General features: G+C 42.0%; 1 protein-coding gene across 2 annotated transcripts in view; it reads left to right on the forward strand.

The window, feature by feature from the left end:
- DCAF12 (DDB1 and CUL4 associated factor 12) overlaps positions 1-26522 on the forward strand; it is a 29719-nt gene extending 3197 nt beyond the window's left edge. The window contains exons 1-9 of one of the 2 annotated variants that reach the window (XM_075079787.1): positions 4044-5795; positions 6070-6107; positions 7196-7402; positions 8638-8698; positions 18681-18874; positions 19808-19873; positions 20476-20638; positions 25283-25467; positions 26243-26522. In XM_075079787.1, coding sequence (XP_074935888.1) covers positions 5639-5795; positions 6070-6107; positions 7196-7402; positions 8638-8698; positions 18681-18874; positions 19808-19873; positions 20476-20638; positions 25283-25467; positions 26243-26401 — 1230 coding nt within the window. In that variant the 5' untranslated portion in view covers positions 4044-5638 and the 3' untranslated portion in view covers positions 26402-26522. Of the gene's footprint in view, positions 1-4043; positions 5796-6069; positions 6108-7195; positions 7403-8637; positions 8699-18680; positions 18875-19807; positions 19874-20475; positions 20639-25282; positions 25468-26242 lie in introns of those variants that run through there. The other variant, XM_075079788.1, reaches the window with a different exon arrangement.
- Positions 26523-27720: the final 1198 nt, after the last annotated feature.

The following is a 27720-nucleotide window of genomic DNA, read 5'->3' on the forward strand; positions in this document are numbered from 1 at the left end:
TTAAACTTTGGAGTAAATCTAACACAACTTGCTTGACTTTAATGGGGTTTGTTGCATTGGAGAGGCACATAATTAAAGTTAATGCAACAGAAAAATATAAAACAATGCAGTTATTTTAATCAAAGTGTGAATGTGGTACTGAGAGCTTTTAGTGTTTAATTTATAGGTTGCCCTTGGCTATGCTGTGCCAGAAGGATTCACTAGTTTTAATAACAAAACAAAAATACACTCCTTTTACAGAGGGGTAGGTTTGGTTTTAGTCACTTGACAGTACTAGTCACTACAAACACTGAGGGGAGTGTTCTCACATATGAGAACATGGAGCTCTCTGTTGGTTATTCATTTTTAATGAGGATTATAACTTGTTTAATAATTTGGGGTAATTTTTTATCCCTAAAAATATCTCTGGGTATGACTGTATATGAAATAACTATTTTTCTCCAGTGGATCCTGGTGCTCACAGTTGGCCAACTGGAAAACCAATATTTGGATCTCTTAAAGGTGCATGCATTTTCTAATAGATTTAGAATTATGGAACCTATATGAGCATTTAAGTGTCTAAAAATCCAAACACAGTCACCTGGACTTTTCTGAGGCAGGATTCATGTTTGCAAGGATCTCATAGATCTTTTATGGAACAAGTGAATGAGCAGGCAAGCCTCTGAGAGATGCAGAAGTTTAGGGTGTGTCACAATGGCATCTAAATTACCAAAGGCTAATACTGTGACATCTTTGAACAAGATACTGTCTGTAATCAGCATCTTCTGTTCAGGCTTCTTAGAGAAACTTTGAGACTTACGTAGGAGACAAGCTTATGGCAAATGAAAACTCTGAATGTGAGATTGCTGTAGTTTTCTTTTTATCTTTTTTATTTTTTCTTTCAGGAACCAATGAAGAGTAAATCAGCTTCTAAAAAGAAGTTCCAGTAATAATTTTGCAGCTTCTTTTGTTCCCTTAGTTCTGTGTATGTGTTCAGGATATAGATCTCTTGCTAATCGTGACGTTAAGGATGAAGAAAATACAAGAGCTATATATCATTCCCTAAATATAAGAAACTTACTGGTTTCTAGTTGCTTGAGAATATAAGTGCCTAGAATCTAATATTTTTGTTTGTGGCCCCCCAGCTCCAGGCAGACCTGATAGCTGTATTTTTGTTTGAAGACTTCCTTACTAAATGCTCTGTTCTATTTTCTCTGGTGGCTTTTCCAAGGCATGGACGGATTGGTTTCTGAATGCCAATAACTTTTCTATCTTTGGCGGGTTCATGTGTTGCCTTGGATGCTCTGCTGTAAGTCACCAGCTCTTGTTTATTCTTAGAGACTTCCAGTTTGTTCAAGAGATCCCATGTCTGTCGTGTGCATCTCACAATTATAACCTGATCTTGTAGTCCTCGGGTTGTGGTGGCAAGAGTACAGTGCACAGTTACTCTTCTGTCCGTGAACATGGACTGTCTTTGGGGAAAATGATTTCCACTTGCTTTACAAGTTAACTTATTTTCTGGCTTTGCATGTATAATGAAAAATCAGGAAGATCGCTCATTTCTGATCCCAGCGAGGGAATAAGAAGTTATGCTCCCACAGTTTGTAACTCTGCTCAAAGTCCACTGAACAGTGACCAAAACTCGGTCTATTGAAATGAATCTCTGATGCCTGTGACTGATATTTCCATTCACCTTCTTTCAGCAGCTTGTGAGTGAATGGCCAGGCATTGTTTCTTGTCTCAAGAGTATTTGGTTTTCTGTCAACTGCATGTGATACCCATGTCTCTCTTTTGAGTCTGGTAGTTTCCGTGCCAGGTATGGTGTGGGTGGTAGAGATGCCCTTCAGCAGGTGAAGCCTCTCACTTCTCCATCCGTTGCCATCTGTTGACATGTGTTAACTGTCTGCCAGTCTGCCAGCCTCCTGAAATTAAACATGGAGGGCAGGGCGCAATTAAAAACTGTGACAAATGTGATTTTTGGCAGTGAACAAATTCAATGACATTGAAGTGCATGCCCATTACCTAGTAATGCTTCAGAGTTTCACAGCAAGGTCAAGTGCCTGACTGCATGGTCATCTGGAAATGTGAATTCAGTCAGTCAACTTGCTGGCTACTTCTACTCACGTCTCAGGTGGTTTCTTTATATTCTGATTGCTTCTCTTTGGACCCTTTCAAGGAGGGTGTGTAAAGCCGTTACCCACTTGTGTTGCCTGTACTGCACAATCAGTGACTAAGTTTTGCACTAAGATTAGTGTATGTTCTGATCTCCACTGCTAAGGAGACATAATGGTTTGGTAGCTTAGGCTTTTAAAAGCCCATGTTTCTTTGGGGCTTGGCATATTTTAGTAAATCTGTATTGCTGTATAATGGAAGAACCTTATGCCAAGCGTTTTGTGAACATGGAAAAGAGAGGTGTTTACAATCTGAATAAAAGGCAAGACTGAGAACTGGGAAAAATCAAACAGTGCTACTCAGTGTGACAAGCAATGGTATTGGTGTAATGACACTGTAAGCATTGTCTTGCTTTAGTTGTTTTGTTAGCAAAAAACAAATTTGAAGGAGAACAATGATGTCATTTTCTAGCTTGGCTGAGGGTGAAATTTTTGTGACCAGTTTCAGCTGGTCTGGAGTTGTGCTGTTGTGGAATATGATGTTCCCACCTGCTCGTTCTTGCTGGCACTGATGCACATGTGGCTGGCGAGTCAGCTGGATCCGCTTGTTTTTTGTGTTCAGATGGGTCTTCTTGTAGGGTTACTTTTCACCAAAGGCAGAGGTATGATCCAGCTGACCTCACAGCTACGTGAGCACTAGTTGCTGTCACAGGGGTGGTGAGGCTGGTTGGGTAGGTGAGAAAGAAACACGTGGATTCTCAAAGATTGGCTTAAGCCAGTTGTGAAATTTCGTCATGATTAGCGATTATCTCTTAGTGACTCTGTTTTTGGCAAGGCAGTGTGTTTATCTTGGGTTTCTTTCAAATGTTAGTATGAGTGGCATGATGTGCCTGTGCTTTCTGAGAGCAGTACGTATAGTGCAGAGCATTACCATGAGTGCTTCTTGTGTGAAGAATAATAGTTGTTCTTTGTGCCTTGTAAATCAGCATCCATCCTGCTTATGTAATAAAAACATGCTGCAGCTCAGGATGGCACCCTTTGTTTTTGTCCTGATTGACTTATATGATCAACTAGAAGATAGTGCTGCCTCTTCATCTGCTGTTCTGTGTGCAGGGCAGCAGCGAAGGACATGAGAGAGCCTGTGAGGTGCCTTGAAATGGCATTCCATAAGCCTGTTTTTTAATCTTGACATATAAAGTCAACGCTTTCAGTTACAGATACATGGGAAGGGCACTTATATTTAATGAACTGGTAACTTTGTGGGATTTTTTTTTCCTTCCCATAAACTGTTGTCTCTGAAAAACAGGTCAAAAAATGGAAGTAGGCTTGACTGAAGAACCTGGCAAGCTGTACTACTCTCATTATTTTATGTAAGGGAAGGGTAGATTTTGTAGTTCAGGCTCTGGCCCTCAGATACTCCATTCCCTGCCATAGTCCTTACTGCTGGCAAGTTGATTAATGAAGTTCCTTAGTCAATGAAGTAGGACAGTTTCTTGATTAACTTGATCATAAAAAGTTTGGAAAAGCGACAGCCACATGGTAATTGTACAGGAGCCATTTCCTAGAACAACTTCTCAACAAAAGGAAAATAAGCATATAGCTAGTGATGTCATGGGGCATGAAAAGTAGGGCCAGATCATAAAGATTCATAGCTATGACAACTGTAGTACCTAGCCATGCCTTAATCCTTGAGTGATAGTGCTGTTACAAGCTGTAGATCTGCATTGCTTTAAAAAAAAAAAAGAAAAAGAAAAAAAAAAAAAAGAAAAAAAAGAAGGAAGAATTTATCTTTGTCATGTCATCCAGCCTTTTCCCTTGTTAGAACAAGGTCGTCCCGCAGAGAACATGATAGCTGAGTTTGTTCCATTCCTCACAGATGAAGTGTGGTCCTTGGACTTCTGGCAGGTGGCCAAAGCAATCCTGGCTTGGAAGATCCTGGAGGTCGAGTTATTTGGGATGCTAACGGCTGACATGCATACGTTTTATTAGCAGGAAGAACCAGGTTATGTGCAAGGTTAAAATCAAGGGACAAATATCCACAGTTGACTGTCTGGAGGTTGGTGGGGGTTTACTGCATCCAGGAAGAGTTTTTGTGGCTGGTTTTTAGTTTCTGTATAATGAATAGCTAGAAAAATAAGTTCTTATTCCTGCTTCAGGTAAAGAAAACAATAAGTGTGTAGTTGAGCTATCAGGACTCTGTCAAGACTCTTGGAGTCCAGGCTGCTTTGGAGTTATTTGCAGATGTACTTGTTTCAAAAGTAGCAAAGGTACCAGTTTGCTTGGAAGAAGCAGGCCAATTTCTGTTTTTTGTTGTATTTTTGTCATTGTATGCTGGGGTTTTGGCTGCACTTACTTAAAAGCAGTCAGATACTTTTTACTTTATTTACTGTAGTATCTTTAAAACTCTTAAAATGGTATTCAAGTTTTCTGCATTCTTAGCTGGGTGCTTCTCTTGTTTCTTAATATTTATCCCCTTTTGGCTTTAGAAGTGTCTAACAACTGTTTGGCTTCACCTGGCTTCTGTCTGGTGGATTTACAGGGAAGATTTCTTGGCAATCAGTGGCGCAGCTTGCAAGTGTGAGCTTTTGGCTTCCCGTCCTGCCCCAGGTGATGGAAGAGTCCTAGCAAGGAGAGAAGTTACTGCTTAAAACTTCAGTTCTGAAAGTACAAAACCAGTCCCTTAACTGTGTAAAGTCTTTTGCCCTAAATGCTGTTGCCGTTCTGGTTACAGTAATACTGTGCAACTGGATGAGAAAAGTGAGGAAATGACAAAGCAATTCAAGGGCTGATGGTGGATTAGAGTAGGGTACAAGCTGATGAAAGCACTGCAAGAAATATGTCCAGCTGCTGCTTCTGAGAATCTCTCAGTTTGGAAACTTTTTACAGGAAAATGATATTGAGGTTGAGGATCCAGCTCAGAAGTGTGAGGGTCTGATGCCTCAGCATTGTGTGTTTCCAACTTCTTTACCTCTTCAGCCCAATTAGTTTAGAGTTTAGCTAAAGGAATTTTGCACTAGAGTAAGTCTTTATTAACCTAGTATCAAACATGGATGTATGACAGTGGTGTCAGGCTGGAGAATGTGAAGGTTTTCTAATTTCAGTCCTCATACCTGTTGGGATGTTCTTTGAAGTGTGAATGTCTTACAGCTGAAGCATGATTTTCCTGAAGTGTGGATCTGTTTTCCTAATTAGTACTTCTGGTGCCAGCTTTAGGACCTGCACATGGCACCTGCAAGCCTTAATCTTAGGTACTTAACTGTAGATTTGGGTTTGGTTTTTTTTTTTCAGTAGTTGAAGGAGGATAGGGGAGGGAATCAGCCCTGGCTGCTGGAAGGAAACACTGAGAAGGAAAAGGAGGGTATGCACTCATAGTGGAAGGACAAGGGAGGGTGAGAGGAGAGGGAGTTACTGGTCTTGACCCTACAGGGCAGTTGTTAATTTTCAGGGATGCAGTTAGGGCAGAGGGGCTGCTGTGTGTATTTTGTTTTTACCAGCTGTCTCAGGCAGTGAACTGCATTGGAACACTTCATACTTCGGAGAAGTGAGGAATGCCTCCTTCCTACTCAGCTGCGCTTTGGCTGTTGCCTGACCCCAGACCTGCAGACAAAATAAAGAACAAAACATGCAAATTTCGGCCCTGTAGGAACAGTCACCTGTTTGTGACAGACTGCTGCCCTACAGAGGAAGATCAGCTGGGAGTTGAAGGTGACGGATAATTCTAGACAGCACACAGAGCGATGACTAGTTTTCTGCTTTCTCAGTAGAATGGGTTTAACATACTATACTTTACCAGGTTTTCATTTGACATTAATATTCTGCTAGTTCAGTACATCAAGAATAATAGACATAATGCTAAATTTCCATGGGATTTTTTACGCTTATTAAAGAATAGCTATACAGTCTGTGAGAGTTCACCAAAACGAACTTGTATTTATAACTTCTGTCTGAGAACCTCTAGATTTCTTTTTTGTCTTTCTAGAAATGTGTGACAAAGGATTTCAGAACAATTTCCTTGAGGTGTGTATTTTTTAAATTGCATTGAGTTTTCATTGTTGTTGTTTTCTCCATCTTCAGTTCACCTCCAGAGGCTTTGAGACAACGTCCTTTGGTTATAGAAGGAATAAACTTACGGGGGGGAGTGTCTGTGATTTAATTATAATCCTGGGCTGTGATTCTGTATCACTTGCCGTAGTGCCAAGTCAGCTTCAGATCCTCCATTACCTTGCTTCTTACTCATGACCCCCACCCAGGCCTACATCCCCTCTGTTACACTTATTTGGCTGTTAGTTCAGCTGCCCTCTGAACAACATTAGTGAAATGATCCAGCACAAGAGCCTCCCAAATGGAAGTGCACTTTGGCAGGTGATGTAAACTTTTGTTCTGGTTTAGATTGTAGTCCTCTGGTCATAGATGTTTGAAGTGACATAACTCTGGGTATAATAATGTCTGTTTGAAGAGTTGTAAGGCTTTATAATTGAGTTTTTTGCAGAGGGGACAGTGACATAGAGCTCCAACTTCTAGCGTTTTTGCAGGATGAGGTAGGTAGCTAGATGTCTTTTTTTAGATGTTCCCACTGGCAGTACTATAGTTACTATTCTCTGTGTATCACTAGAAAATAAACTCCAATTATATAAATTTATAAAGTGTCAGTTTGCCAAAGCCAAAACTTCGCAGTAAGTATCTTAGCTGAGAAGCAGGAGACTTGTGTGAAGCGCCCTGGGCCTTACTGGCTGTTTTGAGGTGGGTCTCTTTCTCACTGTTGTTCAGGGAAACTAGAAAACAATATTGTTTTGTCATGGTACTGAAGAAGAAAGAGAGTTTTAGATTCAAGGGTTTTATTAAATGGGAAGCCTCCCATGAAGAATTTCTCTTCTCTTTTCTATTGCTGTGAAAACCAAATGGGATGATTGAAATAAAACCCACTGTAATTAAGTTAGTTTACTTGTTTCAAAAAGGAATTTATGCATTTTCAGCCATACTTGCAACATTTGTGGATTCTAACTTGAAAAGAATGTAAATTCAAAATAGGGAGGGTATTGGTTTTTCTCTTATCTGCTTGATGATGACTTACATCTCCTGGGTTTGTTTTTTTTTTTTCCCCTCAGCTATTTGTAGTGGATGTCCAGACTGGTCAGATCACCAAGATTCCTATTCTGAAAGATCGTGAACCCGGCATGGTGAACCAGCAGGGTTGTGGTATTCACGCCATTGAGCTCAACCCCTCAAGGACCCTTCTGGCCACAGGTGGAGACAACCCCAACAGTCTTGCAATTTATCGTCTGCCTACACTTGATCCTGTCTGTGTGGGAGATGTAAGTGGGATTATTTGAGGAAAGTTTATTCTGTCACTTAAAAGAATTACTACTTTCAAGTGCGTAAGGTCAGAGCAGGGGTAAGATCTGGGAGTCCAGTAGTGGAAAGTGAATTTCTAAAAGCTTGAAAACATTCCCAATTAAGTTGTCTTTTTTTGACAAAATGTCTTAAATATGAGTACACATCTGATGTGAGATGATTCTCCGGGTTCTGAATCAAATTTCTTCTTCCTCGCCTTCATTCATGTCTACTTCAGATTACTCTAAAGCACTGAAAATGTAATAAAATCCTAAATGTTAAAGTCTAATTCTGGTGATGACCTCTGAAACTAGTTTTATTAAAAAAGTTCTTTTGAGAAATTGAAAATATGATACAAGTTGAATTTTCCCCTTCTTCCATGCAGCTTATGAATGTATTCCAGAGGCAGAACTTGGCCTTGTAGATTAGTTCTAACCCAGTGGTTTATTGCAGTTTGATAGACTCTGGTACTATTTCTGAAACATCATGAGGCCTTTTTAAAATGGCCAGTCTTATAAAGAAGTGAAGTGAGTATAGTGGTGTCCTGAAAGCACTTCTCTCTCATTTCTCCTTTTTGATTCTGGACTGCACATAGATGTTAACTACAACAATAGAGGTCAGAGTTTCTGCAGTAGCAGGTAACCAGCTGCAGAAAGGCTCACTCTGAAGATTTGTCTGACTTGCTATTCATTTGCATGACTTTGCAGCTTTTCAGACAGAGCTAGAGCATTATGGTCTTTCCCCCCACCCTCCCCCAATAGGTTTCTCACCTGCTTAAGAAATGATTCTTGAAATAACAGGCTTGAAAAATTAATCTGTAGGTCATATATTGTAAACATAAGGTTTTGCTTACTTTTTATAGTAGGGATGTGCATTTGAGGAACTAAAAGTATGTAGCTGCTTTACAGAAGTAAAGAACACTGCTTTCAAAATGGAAGCTATAAGTCTTTAGAATTGATATCAATTTGTCCTTGGTCAGAGACCTGTTTTTCTGTCATCTATTTGCTCTCTCTTAATTATATACTTCAAAATAAAAAACAAGTTAAAATTACTGCTAGGTACTCAAACTACTTCAGCTTGATACTGGAATCTTATGTGTTTTAAATGTAGGCCTGTCCTGAATTTGTACTAAAAATCAAAGTGAGGAACAGTTGTTTGCTCTGAGACTACTTTAGAGCATAATGGCACAGAAAAATCTGTCTTTTTTTTCTTTTAGGATGGACATAAGGATTGGATATTTTCAATTGCATGGATCAGTGATACTATGGCTGTTTCTGGTAAATTTTTTCTTTTTTTTTTTTGTCTTTCCACAATTTTATACTGATATACTGCACTTTATAGGTCTTAGGAAAGCACCTTTATTAGGGCATTGGTCTTGGTATAGTGCTTCATTTTATTTGTAGGGCTCTTGTCTAGATCTGATTTTTCAAGTATTGGAGGGCATATTATTGCCTTTCCAGTGGGTGTTACCATGAGAGGATCTCTAAACACAATGAATTACAGAGAAGGATTCCAAACAAGAATAATAATTGCAGGAGGAATGTTAGTTATCAGTTAATAACTTTGGAATACAGCAGAGCAATATTGGTTTCCTGAAATTCTATGGAAGACTAATGAAAACTCTGGTCTTCTGTGCGTGTGTGTGTGTGTATATATATAAACTATACATATACTATGGCAGTTAACATGGGAAGCTGTAATAGAAAAGGACAGTTACTGATGTTTTAGTAACTAGTTGGACAATAGTGTACCTTCATAAAGTATTACTTAGGTAAAGGCAGCAATACTAATATGCTATTGCATTAATTTAGTAGTTTACTGTCTTTCTGTGCTGACGAGGTGTCGTGGTTCAGCCTCAGCTGGCAACTAAACACCACGCAGCCGCTCGCTCACTCTCCCCCACCCCTGTGGGATGGGGAAGAGAATTGGAAGAGCAAAAGAACTTGTGGGTTGAGATAAGCACAGTTTAATAATTACAATAAAATAATTATAATAATTATAATTATAATAATGACAATAATGTTAATATAATAAAATGGAAAAGGAATGGAAAGGAAAAAAAAGGAAAAAAACCACAGAAACACGAACGATGCAACCGCTCACCACCCGCCAACTGACGCTGCCTGTCCCTGACCCGCGATTGCTGCCTCCCTCCCCCAGCCAGCTCCTGCTAGTTAACATACTGGGCATGATGTTACATGATATGGAATATCCCTTTGGCCAGTTTGAATCCGGTCTCTTAGCTGTGCCCCCTCCCCTCCCAGCTTCTTGTGCACCCAGCAGAGCACGGGAAGCTAGAAATGTCCTTGACTAGTACAAGCGCTACCAGCAACAGCCAAAACATCTGTGTGTTATCTCAACCTTTTTTTCCATGCTAAGTTCAAAGCACAGCACTATGCCAGCTAGAGTGAAGAAAATTAACCAAGCTAAAACCGTGACACAGGGTATAATATTCTGTACAAGGAGGTGTCAAACTGCAGGTGATGGAAAACTATAACAGACTCATATAAAAATCAAATACTTGAATTGTTAGCAAGTTTTGGGTTTGGTTTTTGTTTCGTTGTCTTTTTTTTTTTTTTTCAAAACCAAAAAACTAATCCTGGAATTTGATTTTGAGTTTAATATAAAACTCGATCCTTGCAAGTCTCCAACCCAAATATCTGCAATAAAGAAAAACATTGCTTCTAAGGTTGAAAACAGCAGAGATGATTACAGATATCCAAGTGAAAGATAAGGACCCAATGGAAGAGAGGCACAGCATGTGAGCTGTGTTGCTTTCAGTGTTTTCTGCTTGCTCAAGGGTGGAGGTGTGAGTAGGAGACTGCTGTGTCCTCCCTTGTATGGTGCTCACAGTGGCATGTAGGTTCTAATCTCCAGACCTGAGACACAGGCAACACTTGTTGAAAGCAATTAGCAAGTCTAATTGCTACACTGAGTTCTTCAGAACCAACCACTTCTGAAGCAGGTCAAACCCCTTCATATGCTGCCAATATCTCTTTTTCAGCTGGAGCGTAGCAGGCTTTGGACCCTCTGTATCCCCGACTCCAAAAACCTAGGGGTCGACCCCGGGTCTCCCCATGTGCTTTCTGCCAGAGGCTCCAGGTAGGGCCATTCTCCCCAGCTGCAGTGTAGAGCACATCCTTTACATCTTGTCCTGCCCGGACTGGCCCAAGAGCTACTGCATGAACTATTTCTCGTTTAATGTGTTCAAAGGCTTGTCGTTGCTCAGGGCCCCATTTGAAATCATTCTTTTTCCGGGTCGCTTGACAGAGAGGGCTTACGATCAGACTGTAATGTGGAATATGCATTCTCCAGAAACCCACAACGCCCAAGAAAGCTTGTGTTTCCTTTTTGCTAGTTGGTGGAGACATGGCTGCTATTTTGTTGATCACATCCATGGGGATCTGATGACATCCATCTTGCCATTTGATTCTTAAGAACTGGACCTCTTGCGTGGCGGGTCCCTTGGCCTTACTTTGTTTTATGGCAAAACCAGCTTTCAGAAGGATTTGGACTATTTTCTCTCCTTTCTCAAAAACTTCTTCTGCTGTGTTGCCCCACACGATGATGTCATTGATGTATTGAAGGTGTTCTGGAGCTTCTCCCTGTTCCAGTACAGTCTGAATCAGTCCATGGCAAATGGTAGGGCTGTGTATCCGCCCTGGGGCAGTCGATTCCAGGTGTACTGGACGCCCCTCCATGTGAAAGCAAACTGTGGCCTGCACTCTGCTGCCAGAGGGACTGAGAAGAATGCATTAGTAATATCAGTTGTGGCATACCGCTTGGCTGCCTTTGACTCCAGTTCGTATTGAAGTTCTAGCACATCTGGCACAGCAGCACTCAACGGTGGAGCGACTTCATTCAGGCCACAATAGTCTACTGTTAGTCTCCACTCTCCATTAGATTTCTGCACTGGCCATATGGGACTGTTAAAGGGTGAGTGGGTCTTACTGATGACTCCTTGGCTCCTCAGTTGGTGAATGAGTTCATGGATGGGAATCAGGGAGTCTCTGTTGGTGCGATATTGCCGCCGGTGCACTGTTGTGGTGGCGATTGGCGCCTGTTGTTCTTTGACCCTCAGCAACCCCACAACAGAAGGGTCCTTTGAGAGACCGGGCAAGGTAGACAGCTGTTTAGTGTCCTTCGTCTCCAAGGCAGCTACACCAAAAGCCCACCTGTACCCTTTTGGGTCCTTGAAATACCCTCTCCTGAGGCAGTCTATGCCAAGGATGCACAGAGCCTCTGGGCCAGTCACAATGGGGTGCTTCTGCCACTCATTCCCAGTTAGGCTCACTTCAGTCTCCAATACAGTTAGCTCTTGGGATCCTCCTGTCACTCCAGCAATGCTGATGGGTTCTGCCCCTATATAGTTTGATGGCATTAGGGTGCATTGTGCACCAGTGTCCACTAAAGCCTTGCACTCCTGTGGGTCTGACGTGCCAGGCCATCGGATCCACACAGTCCAGTAAACCTGGTTTTCCCTTTCCTCCACCTGGCTGGAGGCAGGGCCCCTGGAGTCCTGATCATAGTGTTCATCACTGACTTCCTGTAACTACGAATCACAAGTGTGTCTATTAAGATCAGAGAGGAACTCAGTGCTTCTGCTCCTCTGCCTGGGGACTTGCTCACTGGAAACTGGAGCAGCAGCTTTTCTAGAGAAACCCCCCACAGTGATTGTTTTCCCTTGCAGCTCACGTACCCATGCCTCTAGGGTTGAGGTAGGCTTGCCATCCCACCTCATCATGTCCTCTCCGTGGTCACACAGGTAGAACCATAGGGTGGCCCATGGTGTGTATCCTTTCTCTTGAGCAAAGGGATGCTTACTCCTAATGGCTGAGATACTGGTCCATACTGGTGGGGAGTAGGACCTATCTTTGAATTGCTGGGCCTCTCGGGATAGTTTCTCCACAGTAGAGACGAGTGAGGAAGAGATATTTGCTTCATAATCCCCGAGTTTTATCAATCATCTCCCCCACTGTTGGTGCCTTGCCCTCTCTCCAGGACATTCCTGCCAATTAGTTTGCATGCGAAGATGCTGCGCTCTGTACAAACTTCTGCCATACGGGTCGTGTGCACCTGGCTTCATCTGTATCTTTGGATGACCGTTGATTGTCCAGGTCACCATAAATCACCTCAAGCACAGCTAATTCCCTTAGACACTGGATGCCTTTCTCCATAGTTGTCCATTTTCCTGGGTGATCATTATCTTTGAAGGGATACCTTTCCTTTACTCCAGACAGGAGTCGCCTCCAGAGGCTGAGGGCTTGTGTTCCTTTTCCAGTTGGTTTGTCAGTGCCCCCTTCCCCAGAAAGGGATCCCAATTGTGGCTCCTTTTCCCTCTAATTCCAGGCTACTGGCCCCATTATCCCAGCATCGGAGCAGCCAGGTGGCAATTTGCTCCCCTAGACAACAGCCGAAATCTTTTTGCATATCTCGCGACTCACTCAAGGACAGGATTGGGTGGTTTCCATTTCATTTATGGTTTCTTCCTCCTCTTCTCGTGATGGCCCTGCTTCTTTATCCTCCTGTTCTAAATGAGTTGTCTTCTGCTCCCAAGATTTCTTCTTGTGTATGGGGGCGACTGATACTGGCGTGGGTTGATTCTCTGAGTCGACTCCAGTACTCGTCCTGGGGGTTTGAGTGGCTGCAGTGCCTGTCACTTTGCATTTCAATCCAGAGACCTTCTCTTCCCCCTGGGGGCACTGAATACTGTTGAGCAGGGCTCGGTATGCATGGGCCAGACCCCAGCACGTTGCAGTTATCTGTGTCTCTCTGGAGTTCCCAGCATAACAACATACTTTCTCCAAATATTCTACTAGTTTTTTAGGATTCTGCACTTGTTCAGGGGTGAAGCTCCAAAACACTGGGGGTGCCCACTGCCCTAGGTATTTGCCCATGCTATCCCACATGCCCTGCCACTCGTAACTGTCAAGCCCCGGGGCAGATTTCTGGGTGATATTCTTAAGTTGCTTATTCAAAACCAAAACAACATGCCCAAAACCTAATAATAAGTATATCTTAACTACCCAAGGATGTTCAAGATACAAAAACGTATTTGTAATAGAGGCAGAGACATCATAAAGTAGCAAAGATACCATTCAGTATTTCCTCCGTATAAAGTCTCTCAGAGGAGGAGGTGTAATTGCTAATCGCCTCGACAAGATGGTATCCAAAGTACAGTAACGGTTTCAGCAAAAACCCCAAATACCAGATAAAGCTGAAAACCCATGTTTGCGTAACAAATCTCTTAGGTAAAACCTTACTAGTCACAGCAGAACACAGCAGACTAAACAAACCAACACCAATCTTTCACACGAACTGCAAAAGCGAGAACATGGTGCTGTGATCAGCAGCTGTTATTATCTCAAACCATCGAGCCCTGCGGTGGGGGCCAAAATATTCTGCTGTGGTTTAGCCAGCAGCTCAGCCCCACACAGCTGCTCACTCACTCCCCCACTGGTGGGAGGGGGGAGAGAATCAGAAGGGTAAAGCTCATGGAGATAAGAACAGTCTAATAATTAAAATAAAACAATAACAATAAAAATGCAATGGAAAGGAAGACAATGAGAGGCGTGAAACCTAGGTTGGGGGGGAAGGGGAATGAGCCACCAAACAAACCACATGTGACGCAGCCACTTACAGACCCAATGCCACCAGTCCCCAACTGCCCCCATTAATATACTGGTTATGGCGTCACGTGGTATGGAATGAACATCCCCTTGGCCAGTCGGGGTCAGCTGCCCTGGTCGTGGCCCCTCCTGGCCTCTTGCCCACGTGGCAGAGCATGGGAAGCTGGAAAGGTCCCTGACTGCTACAGGTGCTACAGTGAAGAGAATTAACCCCTTCTTAGCCAAAACCAGCACATTCTTCACCCCTTACTCCATACCATTTACACCATGCAGAGGTCCCATACACACACATTCTGGCATTTCAAGACATGAAATACTTCTTATGCATTCCCTGTGAGTGAAGGAGGGGTGTTTTTCACATTGTGTAGAGAATAAATTGAGGTACATGAAAAATCTGTCAGAGCTGACTTAGGTGGAAGTGAATTGCCCACACACCAGAAGGGATGGGAGTAGGGCCTTTGATTAAGCCTGTGTTGATCTACGAACCAAAGACATTCAGCTTTCTTCATCCAGTACTGTTACTCTTATTAATCTAAAATATTGATGCCATGAAAAGCCAAAATCAGGACTCAATAGTCTGAACAACTATTAAGCAGGTATTCTTTATTGCAGCGCTGGACGCACAGGGGAATTCACCTCCTCCTGTGTGTCACTCCACTGAGGAAAGAAGCTGGATTCATTACGTTGGTTACTTCAATAGTAACATCATCAGATTCAATTAAAATGGCCTGGTATTGTAGAAAAAGGGATTGTGAAAGCCAGTGATTCCCTGTCTGTTCCAACACAGCTAATACTGTGTGTGAAACCAGTAGTGTGATCTTTTGACCTAAGGTGAATTTCCGACCCTCCTGAATATTCAAGACCACAGCCGCCACAGCTCGCAGGCACCCTGGCCACCCTTTGCTTACTTTGTCAAGCTTTTTAGAAAAATAGGCCACTGCTTTTCTGTAGGGTCCCAGCCGTTGAGCTAGGACTCCCAGAGCTACACCTTGTCTTTCATGGGAAAACAGCCAGAAAGGTTTAGTCACATCAGGCAGGCCCAGGGCTGGGGCCTTCATTAGTTCCTTTTTAAGTGTCTTGAATGCATTTTGAGCTTCTTTGGACCAGACCAGTCAAGTGGGGTTGTTCTTCAAAAGTTCATCAAAGGTTTTACTCTTATTCCATAATTATAAATCCATAACCGGCACCAACCTGTCATTCCCAAAAAGATCCTGAGTTCTTCTACTGTCTGAGGGAGGGGGGTTCTGCAGATGGCTTCTTTTCATTCTGTTCCTAGTTCCTGTTTTCCTCCATGTATTTCATATCCAAGGTAGGTTACTTGTTGCCGCACCATCTGAGCCTTCTGTTGAGAGACTCAATACCAATTTAGTCCCAAAAAGTTCAACAAACTGATAGTGCATTGTATACAATCAGGTTTTGTTTCAGTTGCTGTTAGTAAGTCATCCACATACTGCAGAAGGACTCCTTCCCTGGAGGGAGGATCTCCAAAGATTGTTGGACTATTTTTAAAACCTTGAGGTAACACTGTCCAGGTAAGCTGAGCTTTCCTACCAGTGGTAGGGCTTTCCCAGTCAAATGCAAATAATTTTTTACTTTCTTTGGCTAAAGGCAAACAGAAGAATGCGTCTTTTAAATCTAATACTGTAAACAATACTTGATTATCCCATAATTTAGTAAGTAAGATATAAGGATTAGCTACCACAGGGTGTAGGTCCTTAATGATTTTGTTCACTTCTTTTAAAACTTGTACTACTCGATAAGTTCCATCCAGCTTTTTTACCGGTAATATAGGGGTATTATATTCTGATTCACATTCTATTGATAGCCCATGCTGTAAAAAATTATTAATCAGTCCTTCTGTTCCCTTCCGGTTTTCTAACTGCAAGGGCTATTGTTTTTGTCGTACTGAGCTTACCCCTTCTTTAACTTCTACTGCTCTGGGAATGGCATTCTTTGCCCTCCCTGGGGTTCCTGCAGCCCATACTCCCAGATATACCTGATTGATAATTTCTTCAATTTCAGGCACTGATACAGCAGACTTTTCAGGGTACATTAGGGCTAAAATTAAAATTTCAATTAATTGGTTCTCTTTTAGTTCCTTGGTTCCCTGTTTAAAGACTATTTCTGCTTCCAATTGTTCCAATAAATCCTGACCCAATAATGGCATGGGTGATTGTGGTAAATATATAAATCAGTGTATTCCAATCCGCTTTCCTAATCTAAATTTGAGCGGCTTCAAAAAGAATGCCCTTTCCAGTTGGCCAGTAGCTTCTATTACATTCACAAAATCTTTACTTGTATGTATCAGTTCTTGATTCAAAACAGAGAAAGAAGCACCTGTTATCTACTAAGAATTCTACCTCTCTCTCTTGTCTCCCTAGCTTTATTTTAACCAATGGATCTGCTAGGGTAGATGCCCCACGTCCCTGTCAATCGACCTCTATTTCAGCTATCAAGATCTGTGGGTTCTCCTTGAGCTTTGAGCATTCATTTTTCCAATGTCCTTACTCCCAACAATATGCACACTGATTCTTTCCTGGTCCTCCTCTATTTCCAAAGGGCCTTCACTTTCCTCGTGCTTTAAATCCTCCTCTGTTTACCACTCCTTTCTGTTCCAAGGCCGCCACCGTAGCTGTCACCATCACTTCCATCAGTTTTTCTCTATCCACATTCTCCCGATTCCTAAAAACTCTCCATGCCCCCTCAAGCAATTTCTCTAAGCTTCTTATTTCTGGCCCTTTTAACTTCTTAGCTTCTTTCTTATATCTGTAGATAATTGCCCCAAAAATAGAGAATCAAGTTGTCCCACATTGGATGGGGGATCTAGGGTAGTGTATTATCACATGGCATTTCTCAGTTGATCCAAAAATTCAGTAGGGGTCTCTTTCTGCCCCTGTTTGACAGCACAAAAGGCTGACCAATTTACAGCTGTTGGAATTGCATTTTCTAATCCCATTTTTATCCAATCTCGGTATCTTTTTAATAATCTATAATCATGCCCGTCATTGGCGTCCTGATGTGTGTCAGTCAGGGGAATTTAATTGTCCACATTCCCTTGTAAGGTTCCCCCAATAATTTGGGCCTGCACATGAGTTTGTGCAGTTTTTCTGTTTCTGTCATTTCCCCCAAAATCAAATCTACATCTGTCCAAACAGGGTCCTGGTTTTTTATTATTAATTCAAATCGTTTTGCCACTTGAGAGGGGTCATCCCGGTATCCCCTAGCTACCTCTCTCCAGGCATCTAAATCATTAGTGGAGAAGGGTACTTTTACTCTAGCTGGACCTCCTACCCGTATTACCTCTCACAATGGGGCTAGGAGTTGTGGAGCCTTCTGAGTTTTACTCCAAGTTCATGCTGTGACCAGAGTAAAACTATTCATCGTTCCCTCCTCCTCACTACTATTGTCTGCTTCAAAAGTGGTGGGTGTGGGAGAGGCAAGTTTGTTGCTGTGTGTGGGTAATCCCAAATCTTCAGGCTGACCCTCTGTCTCCTCTCGCTTCTTTATAGGGTTTATTGTTTTCAAACACCTCTGCCCAATACTACATGCTAAACAGCACCTCCTTATTTTCTCCTGCTCCTTCTTTTCACTTCTATTTTCTTTTTCTAAAGATAAAATCAGGGGATCTTCTTCTGGTGGAATATTAATACCACAATCTATCTGCCACTCTGGATGAGTTTTGTACCCAATACAGAACAACAAAGTACACTACCCATGATGAGCATGCACCACTGAATGTATCCCTCAGGCACTAGTAGCCTTCTGAGCAGAACCTCAGGGATCATGAGGTGGTTTCCAGACAGGAGTTGGGTAGTTCTGCAGTGTCCTTATCTTTATGGTTCTGTACATCTGCATTGTAAATTTTGTTAGGCACTTCTTGTCTTGAAGCCTTTCTGACTCCCCCAAAGCAATAAGTTTTGGTCACAACAGGTCTAACTCTATCAATATGAGTCAATATCTTCAAATTCAGTAGAAAAATAAAATATGAGTTCTTGCTTGTTCAGCCTCAGTTCCTGTGTTATATTGTTTAAACAACAGGTTGCAAGGGTTTAAGAAAAAGAAATGTTAAAAATAGATGCAATACAAATGATACAAATTGTAGTCTGAAATACTGTTTCTGTTCAGTTCACAAATGTGTGTGTACATGTCCATAAGCACACTGGCAGAAATCAGATGAACCCAAATTGGCACAAACCCAACTGAGTTTTCTTGGAGGTTTCTGTATAGGTTTAACAGACTGTCAATCTCAGCCTTGGTAAGCCAGGCTGAACGCATAGCTATTCAGTCACCTCTGAGTTTATTCTACATGTGAATCTGTAATGGTGATTGTTGTGCAGGATTGTGGTTTTTGATGAAACCTAATCAGTTTGAAAACAGATGAAGGGGTCTAGCCGCTTGGAAACCATGTAGACAAAGCAGTCAACAAGTTCACAATGTTATGAACTTTACAGCTCAGTAAAATAATGTTTTTGTTAATAATAATTCATATATATGCATTAAGATCGTGTTCAGTTAGATTAAATTAATAGTATCCTTTCTTCCTTTCAGACCCTGTTGTTTATCCCTTCTTCAAAAAGGAGAGTTAAGTATATGTGTAATGGACTATTTATTTATGGACTGTTTTTTTCAGGTTCCCGGGATGGTTCGATGGGTCTTTGGGAAGTCACAGAGGATGTGTTGTCGAAAAGCGATGCTAGGCATAATCTCTCTCAAGTTCCTGTCTATGCCCACATAACACACAGGGCTCTGAAGGACATCCCCAAGGAAAACACCAATCCTGACAACTGCAAAGTCCGAGCATTGGCTTTCAACAATAAGAACAAGGTCAGTAAGATAAGCAAGACAGCCGAGAAGTCCTGAAACTGCCCATATGTATTAGAGAATGAAAAAGTAATTCAATCAGAAATACCGGAGAAGCAACATAGTATTTTTCCCTAACCTTTTGTATCCTTCTCATATGAGATGGTCATCTTTATCTGCTGTGTCGGCTTCTGCCCCAAAGGAATGGAGAAGTCCAGTAGAAAAAAGCCTCATGTTTTCAGAAGGAATAGTTTTCCTGTGGGTTTGTTTTTTAGACTAGCACCGTAAGTAGGGGGAGGGGGGAGTGTTTACAAGAAGCAGATAAAACACCAAAACACCTCTTGCAGCTTAAATCACACTCTTGAGTGCTCTTGTTGCTTTCCTTCCCCTTTGCTGAAGACCATCTAACATTCAGGCAGTTCTGTTCTGATGGCTGAATGGTTACTTATCTTTCTGCTTTCAAAAAACAGAGAACTTCTGAAACAAGGTGGGTGTGCTTGGTGCTCCTGTGGGCTTTATTTTCCACTATAGCTGTTAATTGCTCCTCTGTGATGGAGATTTCAAACAGCTTTTTCAGTAGAATAGTGCCTGGAAAGAAATGTTTGCTTCAGAGTCAGAATCAGTGTGAGAGCTGCTGAAAAGAGCTGCCAACTCTAGCTTGTACTGTCTAATAATTCACTATTTGATTGTCTGACAAGATCTCTACTTTTGAAAGTTATTTTTTATTATTTACTGTTTTATTAATTCTTATTTTTCTGGCACCTTTCTGCTGGCTCCTTTGTGCTATATTGTATTCATCAAGATCAGTATAAAATGAAAATTTGTCTTTAAGCATGTACAGGGTTATGGATGAGTTCAATCTGGAGCATGCAGCCTACCTGGTAGAGAGTGTGAGTTTGTAAGGATATCTATAATACAGAAACTAACTCTTTTATTTTTTTTAATATGTTTTAATAGGAGCTGGGAGCAGTGTCCCTAGATGGGTATTTTCATCTTTGGAAAGCAGAGCACACACTATCAAAGGTGCTTTTCTGTTCATTGGTGGTAAATTTCAATAATTACCTAGCAGTTAAGCCTGTTCACTATGCTTCATCTCCTTTAAGTGCTTGAAGACAGAGCAGCAGTGTTTGTAAAATACTTAACAGCTTTGTGTAAAATGAAATGTTCTAAAAACTAGAACTTGAGGAGAGAAGCTCCCCACTCGACTTGTTTTGGAGGGTGGGAAGTGCTCTTAACTTTCTGCCAGTTATGAGTGAGCTGAAGTGAACCGTTCAGTAGAGTATGATGGATACTTGATTAGTAGTGTTCATAAAGGAAGTTGCACTTATGTGTAATTGCAGATCAAACCCAGACATTATCTGTGCTAGTGAGTGAGGTAACCTTTTTCAGCTAAGAGCTGATGTTTGTGTATGCCTCCTGAAGAAATAAACAGCAACTTAGAAGGATTAAAACAATTTGCTGAAATGTTAATTGTTCTTTGCTTAATACTTTTTGGTGAACTTATTTTTTAACTGCGCTTTAATTTTTTTTCACTGCAACTTCCTTGAACATGTTAAAAGAAAAATTCTGTAAGCTAGCTTGCTCTTTTCTCATAATGGGTGGATTTTTATTTCTTCTGTTTCCAGTTACTTTCCACAAAGTTGCCATACTGCAGGGAGAATGTGTGTTTGGCTTATGGTCAGGAGTGGTCGGTGTATGCAGTAGGATCACAGGCGCATGTCTCCTTTCTGGATCCCAGGCAGCCTTCTCACAACGTCAAATCCGTCTGTTCCAAAGAACGAGGCAGTGGTAAGAAACTTGTCAAAGGGTGCTTCAAATGGTTTGCTTGCAGAAGTAGCTATTAAGACTGCAGTAAGATAAGCTTTCAATAAATAGGAAGGGTTTTTCATGTGGTAGACTAAATCATTAATAGTATATGTAGGTTTTGCTTTTATGATGTTATTCCTCGAGCAACCAACAAACCAAACCTAAAAGCAACTCTGAAATATAATAATAGACAACATTAGTGCTTTTATGATCAACTAAATTGTACACCATCCAAATATTCCTGAACTTTTAAAAGTGTACATTTTACTTCTATATAATTTTTACTGTCTTATTCTGTTTTACTTCATCTCAAAGCAAATCTAGTCTTCGTACTGCTGTTAACACTGTCTATTCTTGCATTTTGCTCTGGGAATGGAAAAAAGCATGTTGTTTGCTCTGCGTTATCATTACGAGTCTGTTCTGCGAGTGAATGCTTGCTTTGTAATTTTAAAGCCATGAGTGATACTTTTAATTTTCAGTGTGTATTTATTTGCTTTAAATATGCAAAAACTCACTCTCTTAAAAAAAAATAACAGATTTGAGTGCAGTTTTCCTTTTCTGATGTGGATGCGATATGTTAAATTGAACCTTACACCAGGGCCAAGCACGAGGACTTGCAGGGTGCACAGTGCCATAAGCTTCTCCCTATACCCTTATTTTAAAGCATGAGAAGGCAGTGTATTGTGACGCCCATTTTAAACTCTATTAATCCCAGACTAATAAGTTGCAGTCCTTATTTAGCTTGGCTCTAGGCATCATCTCTTCATTGGGCAAGTTATCAAAAGAGAACAATTGTAGGCAAGTATCAGGAAAGCTTGGTTTATGTGGTTACTGGAGTTTGAACAGCGCTGTCTAGGTAAATGTCAAGGTCTGCTTCTTTCAAATACAGGAAAAGTTTCTGTAATATGAGAAAAAGTGCTTTACCAGCTCGTGTTGTCACGTGAACATCTTACGAGCAACAGCCCTTGCACTGACCTGCTGTCCATGACGGCTCTGTGGAGGTCCTGACACTGTGACCCCTCAGTATCGTAGAGGGGAAATACGAAGACACTGGAGTGTGGTCCCTAGTGGTGGCTGGTGGCTGAAAGCTTCTGTCTTGAGTATGTGACTGTCCCTGCTGAGGGGATGATCTATGTGTAGGTAGTGTCTCTGGGTCATCTCCAGTTCATCTCTGGAGAAAGCCTTTGTTCAATGCTGTTTTCTGTTCTGCATAGTAGGCAGCTCTTTTTTTCTTTGGCATGGTGTTGGAGGCACTTAGGTAATATTAATTTCCAAGATACTAAGTGTTTCAACTTTCTATTCATCTCACTGGGACTTGGAGCGGTGCAGCACCTCTCAAAAGTAGGCTATTAATTGATTTGCGGGCTAAAATCTGGGTTGACTTTTAAGTGCTTTGAAGTGTTACCTGAATGTGCTTTCAGCTTCCAAAAGCACCTGCTGAACGTGATAAGTCCACATTAACTTCAGATAATTAGTGTTGTATTCAAAAGCAGGGCAGAGAAAGGTTGTCGCTTAATAAGACTGGAACTGGGGCTGGTTTTCACCCAGTGTAACCCTGTTGGCTCTACATGAGCAGGTAGCTGATGCTTTTTAGTGCACCTTGTAAGTGTTGCTTTTCTTAGCAGCTCTACAGGGAAATGCAGGCCCTGGACTCCATTTCGTGGTCTGCAAGAACAACTGCTTTCTGCTCGGCTGGCATGCAGCATGATGTTGTGTGCCCTTGACTTTATACCCTGAAGGCAGCAATGTTAATGTGGTGGACGGAGCTTGTGCAGCACAGACTTGGTGTCCACTCCTTGTGTAGGATACGCTACTGAGTTGTCCTTTTCCTTCTGAGGTTTGTAAAGCCTCCCTGGCTCTCAGGAGTGAAACTGAGTTTGCTGACTGTTGTGGTTTAGCCCCAGCCGGCAGCTAAACACCGAAACAAGCACATGACCTAAATAGTCCAGGTCCACAGGTGGCAGAGTGCTGGGTGTGTTGGAGAGCTTACCATGATCAGTTCGAGGCACAGGTTTTGCTTTTAGATTGATGGGAGTGATTAATCTGAGGTACATCAGCCCCTTAGGAGCCAATTTGAAGTGCTGTTCTTGAAAGCCTATTCTAAACATTCTCTTAGTAGTGGGCACATCACAAATTCCTCAGTTAATTTTTTTAATTAGAGAAAGATTGTCATGGTTTTAGCTGGGTTAGAGTTAATTTTCTTCACTCTAGCTGGCATAGTGCTGTGCTTTGAACTTAGCATGGAAAAAAAGGTTGAGATAACACACAGATTTTGGCTGTTGCTGGTAGCCCTTGTACTAGTCAAGGACATTTCCAGCCTCCCATGCTCTGCCTGGTGCACAAGAAGCCGGGAGGGGAGGGGGCACAGCTAAGAGAGCGGATTCAAACTGACCAAAGGGATATTCCATATCATGTAACGTCATGCCCAGTATGTTACCTGGGAGGGGCTGGCCGGGGGAGGGAGGGGGCAATCACGCCTCAGGGACGGGCAGCGTCGGTCGGCGGGAGGTGAGCGGTTGTATCATTCGTGTTTCCGTGGTTTTTTTTCCTTTTTTTTCCTTTCCCTTCCTTTGCCATTTTATTATATTAACATTATTGTTAATAATTATGTTAATTATGGTATAATTATGATAATAATTGTTATAATTATTATTTACTGTAATTATTAAACTGTGCTTATCTCAACCTACAAGTTCTTTTGCTCTTCCGATTCTCTTCCCCATCCCACAGGGGTGGGGGGGAGCGAGCGAGCGGCTGCGTGGTGTTTAGTTGCCGACTGAGGCTGAACCACGACAAAGATCCACAGTCGTTCTGCATTCTGTAGCTTTTTATTAATAAATTGAATTGCAAAGTATATGCCATCTGCTTATGCATCATACTCCATCACCTGTTTCTCTTAAGTAAGTTCTGCTGGGTTGCTTGTCAAGAGCACTTTTGGAGCGAAAATAAGAGGAGTTCCCCTCTCGTGTCTTTCTCCTTGTATCCAAGTGACTGCTCTTGCTGATTGCAGACGGCTTAAAGCTTTCTGCATGTATTTGCCAGAGCCGGGCCCTTGTGGGGAGTGCGGGGGCAGATGTCTCCAACTTGCTCAGATGCATTTGTAGTTCTCTGAATTCAAGTAGAGATTCTTACACAAATCTGGTAAATCTAATTCAGCAGGTGTGAGACTTGCACAGTGGTTTCCTCCCTATTAAGCCTTCAGCCAAGATTCACCTCACATCTGGAGCATGACAATGTGGCCTTGCCTATTTAAAGTGTGTGTAACAGATGCTGGTGGCTGTGGATGTAACCATAGGTTACGGAGGCGGAAGGATGAGGATGTTGTTTCTAGTTAGCACTGTGCCAGAGGGGAAGGGGAAACTCCCTGGCTGCATCCAAACCTCTTGAATATCTGCTGTCAGGTGTCCTGCTGGGTGTATTCTGGTATGTTAAGAGTTTTGTGATGTTCTGTCCCGCTTGGTATGGTGACAGCAGTTGGCATGTGGATGTAGCTGTCATAACTCCCTTCTTTTCCTCTCCTGTTTGAATGCATGTTTAGGCTGTAATTCAGTGGTACTTTAAAGAGGGCTTAAAATGCTCCAGAGTTTATAACCTGGCATCACGTGTGCAGGAAGCAAAAGCAAGGCTGTGGCAGGGTTTAATCTGCGTTACAAGGTATGTTTTGGGTGGAGTGCTTACACAGAACAAATGTTTTGCACAATAAATAAAGATGAGATGACAGGACATTTTGCAAATTGCAAATTCCTACATTTAGAATCTCCCCAAGGCTGTTTCCAAGGGATCTTTATTTGAGGCTTTGGATTCAGATTTTTGTGGAAGCAAAATATACTCCTTTACTCAATGTAATGGCATAACTGAGTTGTGCTAGAATGTTTTGTTTGGACTGGATGCTTGCTGTAGCTTCACACGTGCTGGCATAACATGGTGTTGCTTAGTTTGTAGGGTTCCAAGACTGTTTTAATTGCTGGGTGAAGTGCTAAAAATGCCAGCTACAGAGAGTAACTTGCCTGAGAGTATGTGATGGGAGATAGCTCAGGCTTTTAGTAATTTTGAAGCTATCTAAGCAGCAAAGTGGCTAGTGATTGTTATGGTTATACTTGCTTACAGATAGCCTGTTGATCAGCAAAATGCACTTGGTGGCAGCTGGGGCAGTAATTTTGCTCATGTGATCACTTACCGCAGCTTGGCAGGTAGCTAGATAGGGTGTGAGCTCATGGAAGAAACCAATGTGACGTTCTTTCCTCTGGCATGTACTTCCTCATGCTGTGCTCCTTTAGAGGCTTGTGACAGGCAGAACAAAGCTGCTCTTCATCCTCTGTGGCATATGATTTTTGCTTATCTGGCAGAGCTGGGGCCTGCTGAGAATGAAGCTTCTTACTATGCTCCATCAGTGTAGCTGATGGCCTCAGAGGGGAAGGGGAGTAGCATGTGTAACTGGATCTGCTGTTTCAGTAGCATCAATGGATTTATCTGCAGTGCTTCATAGTAGTGGGGAAACTTATGTTTTGTGGAGAATACTAGCAGGTAGCTCCTCTTAAAAAAAATATAAGGCATCAGGCAGCAGCACTGCAGAGCCAAAGCATCCATTTTCCTTACTGCATGGTATGTCCTTTCTCTCTTTGACAGGTATTCGATCGGTGAGTTTCTACGAGCACATCATCACAGTGGGAACAGGGCAAGGTTCCCTGTTGTTTTATGATATCAGAGCCCAGAGATTCCTGGATGAAAAGCCCCCACGTGCCTGCTATGGACAGAAGCAGAAATTTGGAGGAAGTGAAATTTTGAAGTTGACTACTGGGAAAGGCTGGCTGGTAAGTAGCTTGTAGCTGTAGGCGACCCTTTACACAGGAGTGCTGGAGGGCTTGAGAACTGGTTCTTTTTGTAGTAACAGGAGCTATTGTATGCAATGCAATGCAGCCCAGCAGAACAGTGATTGTATAACCGATAACTGTAATCATGAAAAACAAGAAGTGCCGCAGAGCTGCTTTCTACAAAAGTTTTATGAAAGAGTACTGAATGGTTGATTGCTTGAGAGTAAGGCATGCTGACTACTTCTTATGCACTGGTTCATAAATGATCTAGATTTTATATCTTTGTATTTTCAAATGTAATCTAACTTCCAGTTTTCAGAACCTCAAGCATAAAATACATTGTCTTCCTTCAAAAACATGCTACTTTAACAGGGTACTCAAAAGAGATTTAATTTAATTGTGTGCAGTTTTAGAAACCGTGGCTTCCAGAGGTAATGCCATGGCAGGAACTTAATTCCTGTATGGTACTGTAAAGCATTTAATGGCTTTGTCTAACTCGTCTCCATTATCTTTTGGATCATTGTGATGTAAATTTAAAAACTAATTAAACTTAATATCTTCCCTACCTTTCACCTTCCCCCCTCCAATGTTTGGCCCAAACGTCCTCACAAAAAGCTTCAAGAGAACTTGTATCTTCAAGTTGATCTGTGTGAAGCTTCAGGAAATATTAACAGAAGAGATCCCTTTTTAGGCTCTGGAAGTTACCTTCTGCTTTTGTGAAACAAGGTTTTGGGTTTGTTTGGCAACAATAACAATCTAAATTTTCCTTTAACAGAATCATGATGAAACCTGGAGGAATTATTTTTCTGATATAAATTTCTTCCCAAATGCTGTTTACACCCACTGCTACGACTCGTCTGGAACAAAACTCTTTGTGGCAGGAGGCCCCCTTCCATCAGGACTTCATGGGAATTATGCTGGTCTCTGGAGCTAATGATAACTCTTTATAAATGCTGATCTCTACACAGATTTCCACTTTTCTTTTCCTTTTTTTAACAACAGAATTGTGTGATACCATTGATTTCTGATTTAAATACAAGTTATTTTTTGGCAGAGTTTTCTGTTGGTCTCCAACAGTTTTGTACATCTTTCTGAACCAGTTTTTTGCTTTAACCTCCTTGATCCTTTATATGAAGGGTTTTTGAAATCCCTTTCTATTGTATTTACTCCAAATGACTCTTCTCCAACATTTAGGCTATTTTGGCCATGTGCCCCATCCCCTACTTTGCTGTGAGGTAGGATTCCTTTCTTATAGAGTGGTTGATCCTGGGCTTTCTGTGAAAGTCTAGGGGCTGTGTGTGTGCAGGTACTTTGTGTCAGTTACGTTACCTGGAGTGAGAACTACTTGTAATTAAAAAAAATATTAAAAATATTTATAAGAGATAAGCTACTACTTTATCTGCAGAGCCTGGCCCTGGCCTGGGTTGATCTTATTTTTTAAAAGTACAAGTCTAATGACACTGTTTATACATAGGGGAATATGGTATTGGAGCCCAGGGGTGGATTCCCCAGGGGTATTGCCCATTAAGCCCAAACTGCAGAAGTGCGGGAGTTCTTAAAAGTACATTTGTATAGTAGTTTTCAGCAGTGCCAGGAGCAAAAACTGATCTCCTGTTCCTTCTCTGCCTGTCCCAGGTATCAGCTTGCCTAACTGGGGTTTGTGTAGGCTGTTCTGCAGCGTGGCTACTTCAGGGTGACATTACATTGCAGGCCCACAGAGCTGCTGAGAAGAAATGGGGGCTAGGGGCGTGAATGCTTTGTCACCCAAAATGAACTAAATCTATCCATTTTCCAGATGAGCCAAGGTTTCTGAGTATGCTGATGCAGTAGCTCATGAGTTCTTCATAAACTGCCTAAAGCCCAGGACTTTTTTTGTCCCAGGCTGTGGAAACTTTTCCCACTTTAGTTGTTCTGGTTGGCCATCTCCTCTAATAAGCCAGTGGAATAAAAAACCTGTTTTTCTCTCCAAGGTTAAAGAGTGCATCTCAGACTTGACTAACACAAGCTAGAAGCTTTCCATGTAGAAAGATATCTTGCTGTTGGCTCATGTTGCACTAGCATCTGCTGTCATCCTGCTTGCTACTGGAGGGGCTCAGTCTATCCCCATGTCCACTGCTGCCCTCTGCACTCAGACTCTCTTGAACTCCGTGTGGGGCTTGGTGGGGAGATTATGTCCAGTGCCCTTCAGGACCAGCTGTGAATCATGTGTGTTCCAAGGTGATGGTCTTACCTAATACTCAGCTAAAATGCAGG

Source organism: Phalacrocorax aristotelis, chromosome Z, assembly GCF_949628215.1.
Source record: "Phalacrocorax aristotelis chromosome Z, bGulAri2.1, whole genome shotgun sequence".
NCBI classification, from domain to species: domain Eukaryota; kingdom Metazoa; phylum Chordata; class Aves; order Suliformes; family Phalacrocoracidae; genus Phalacrocorax; species Phalacrocorax aristotelis.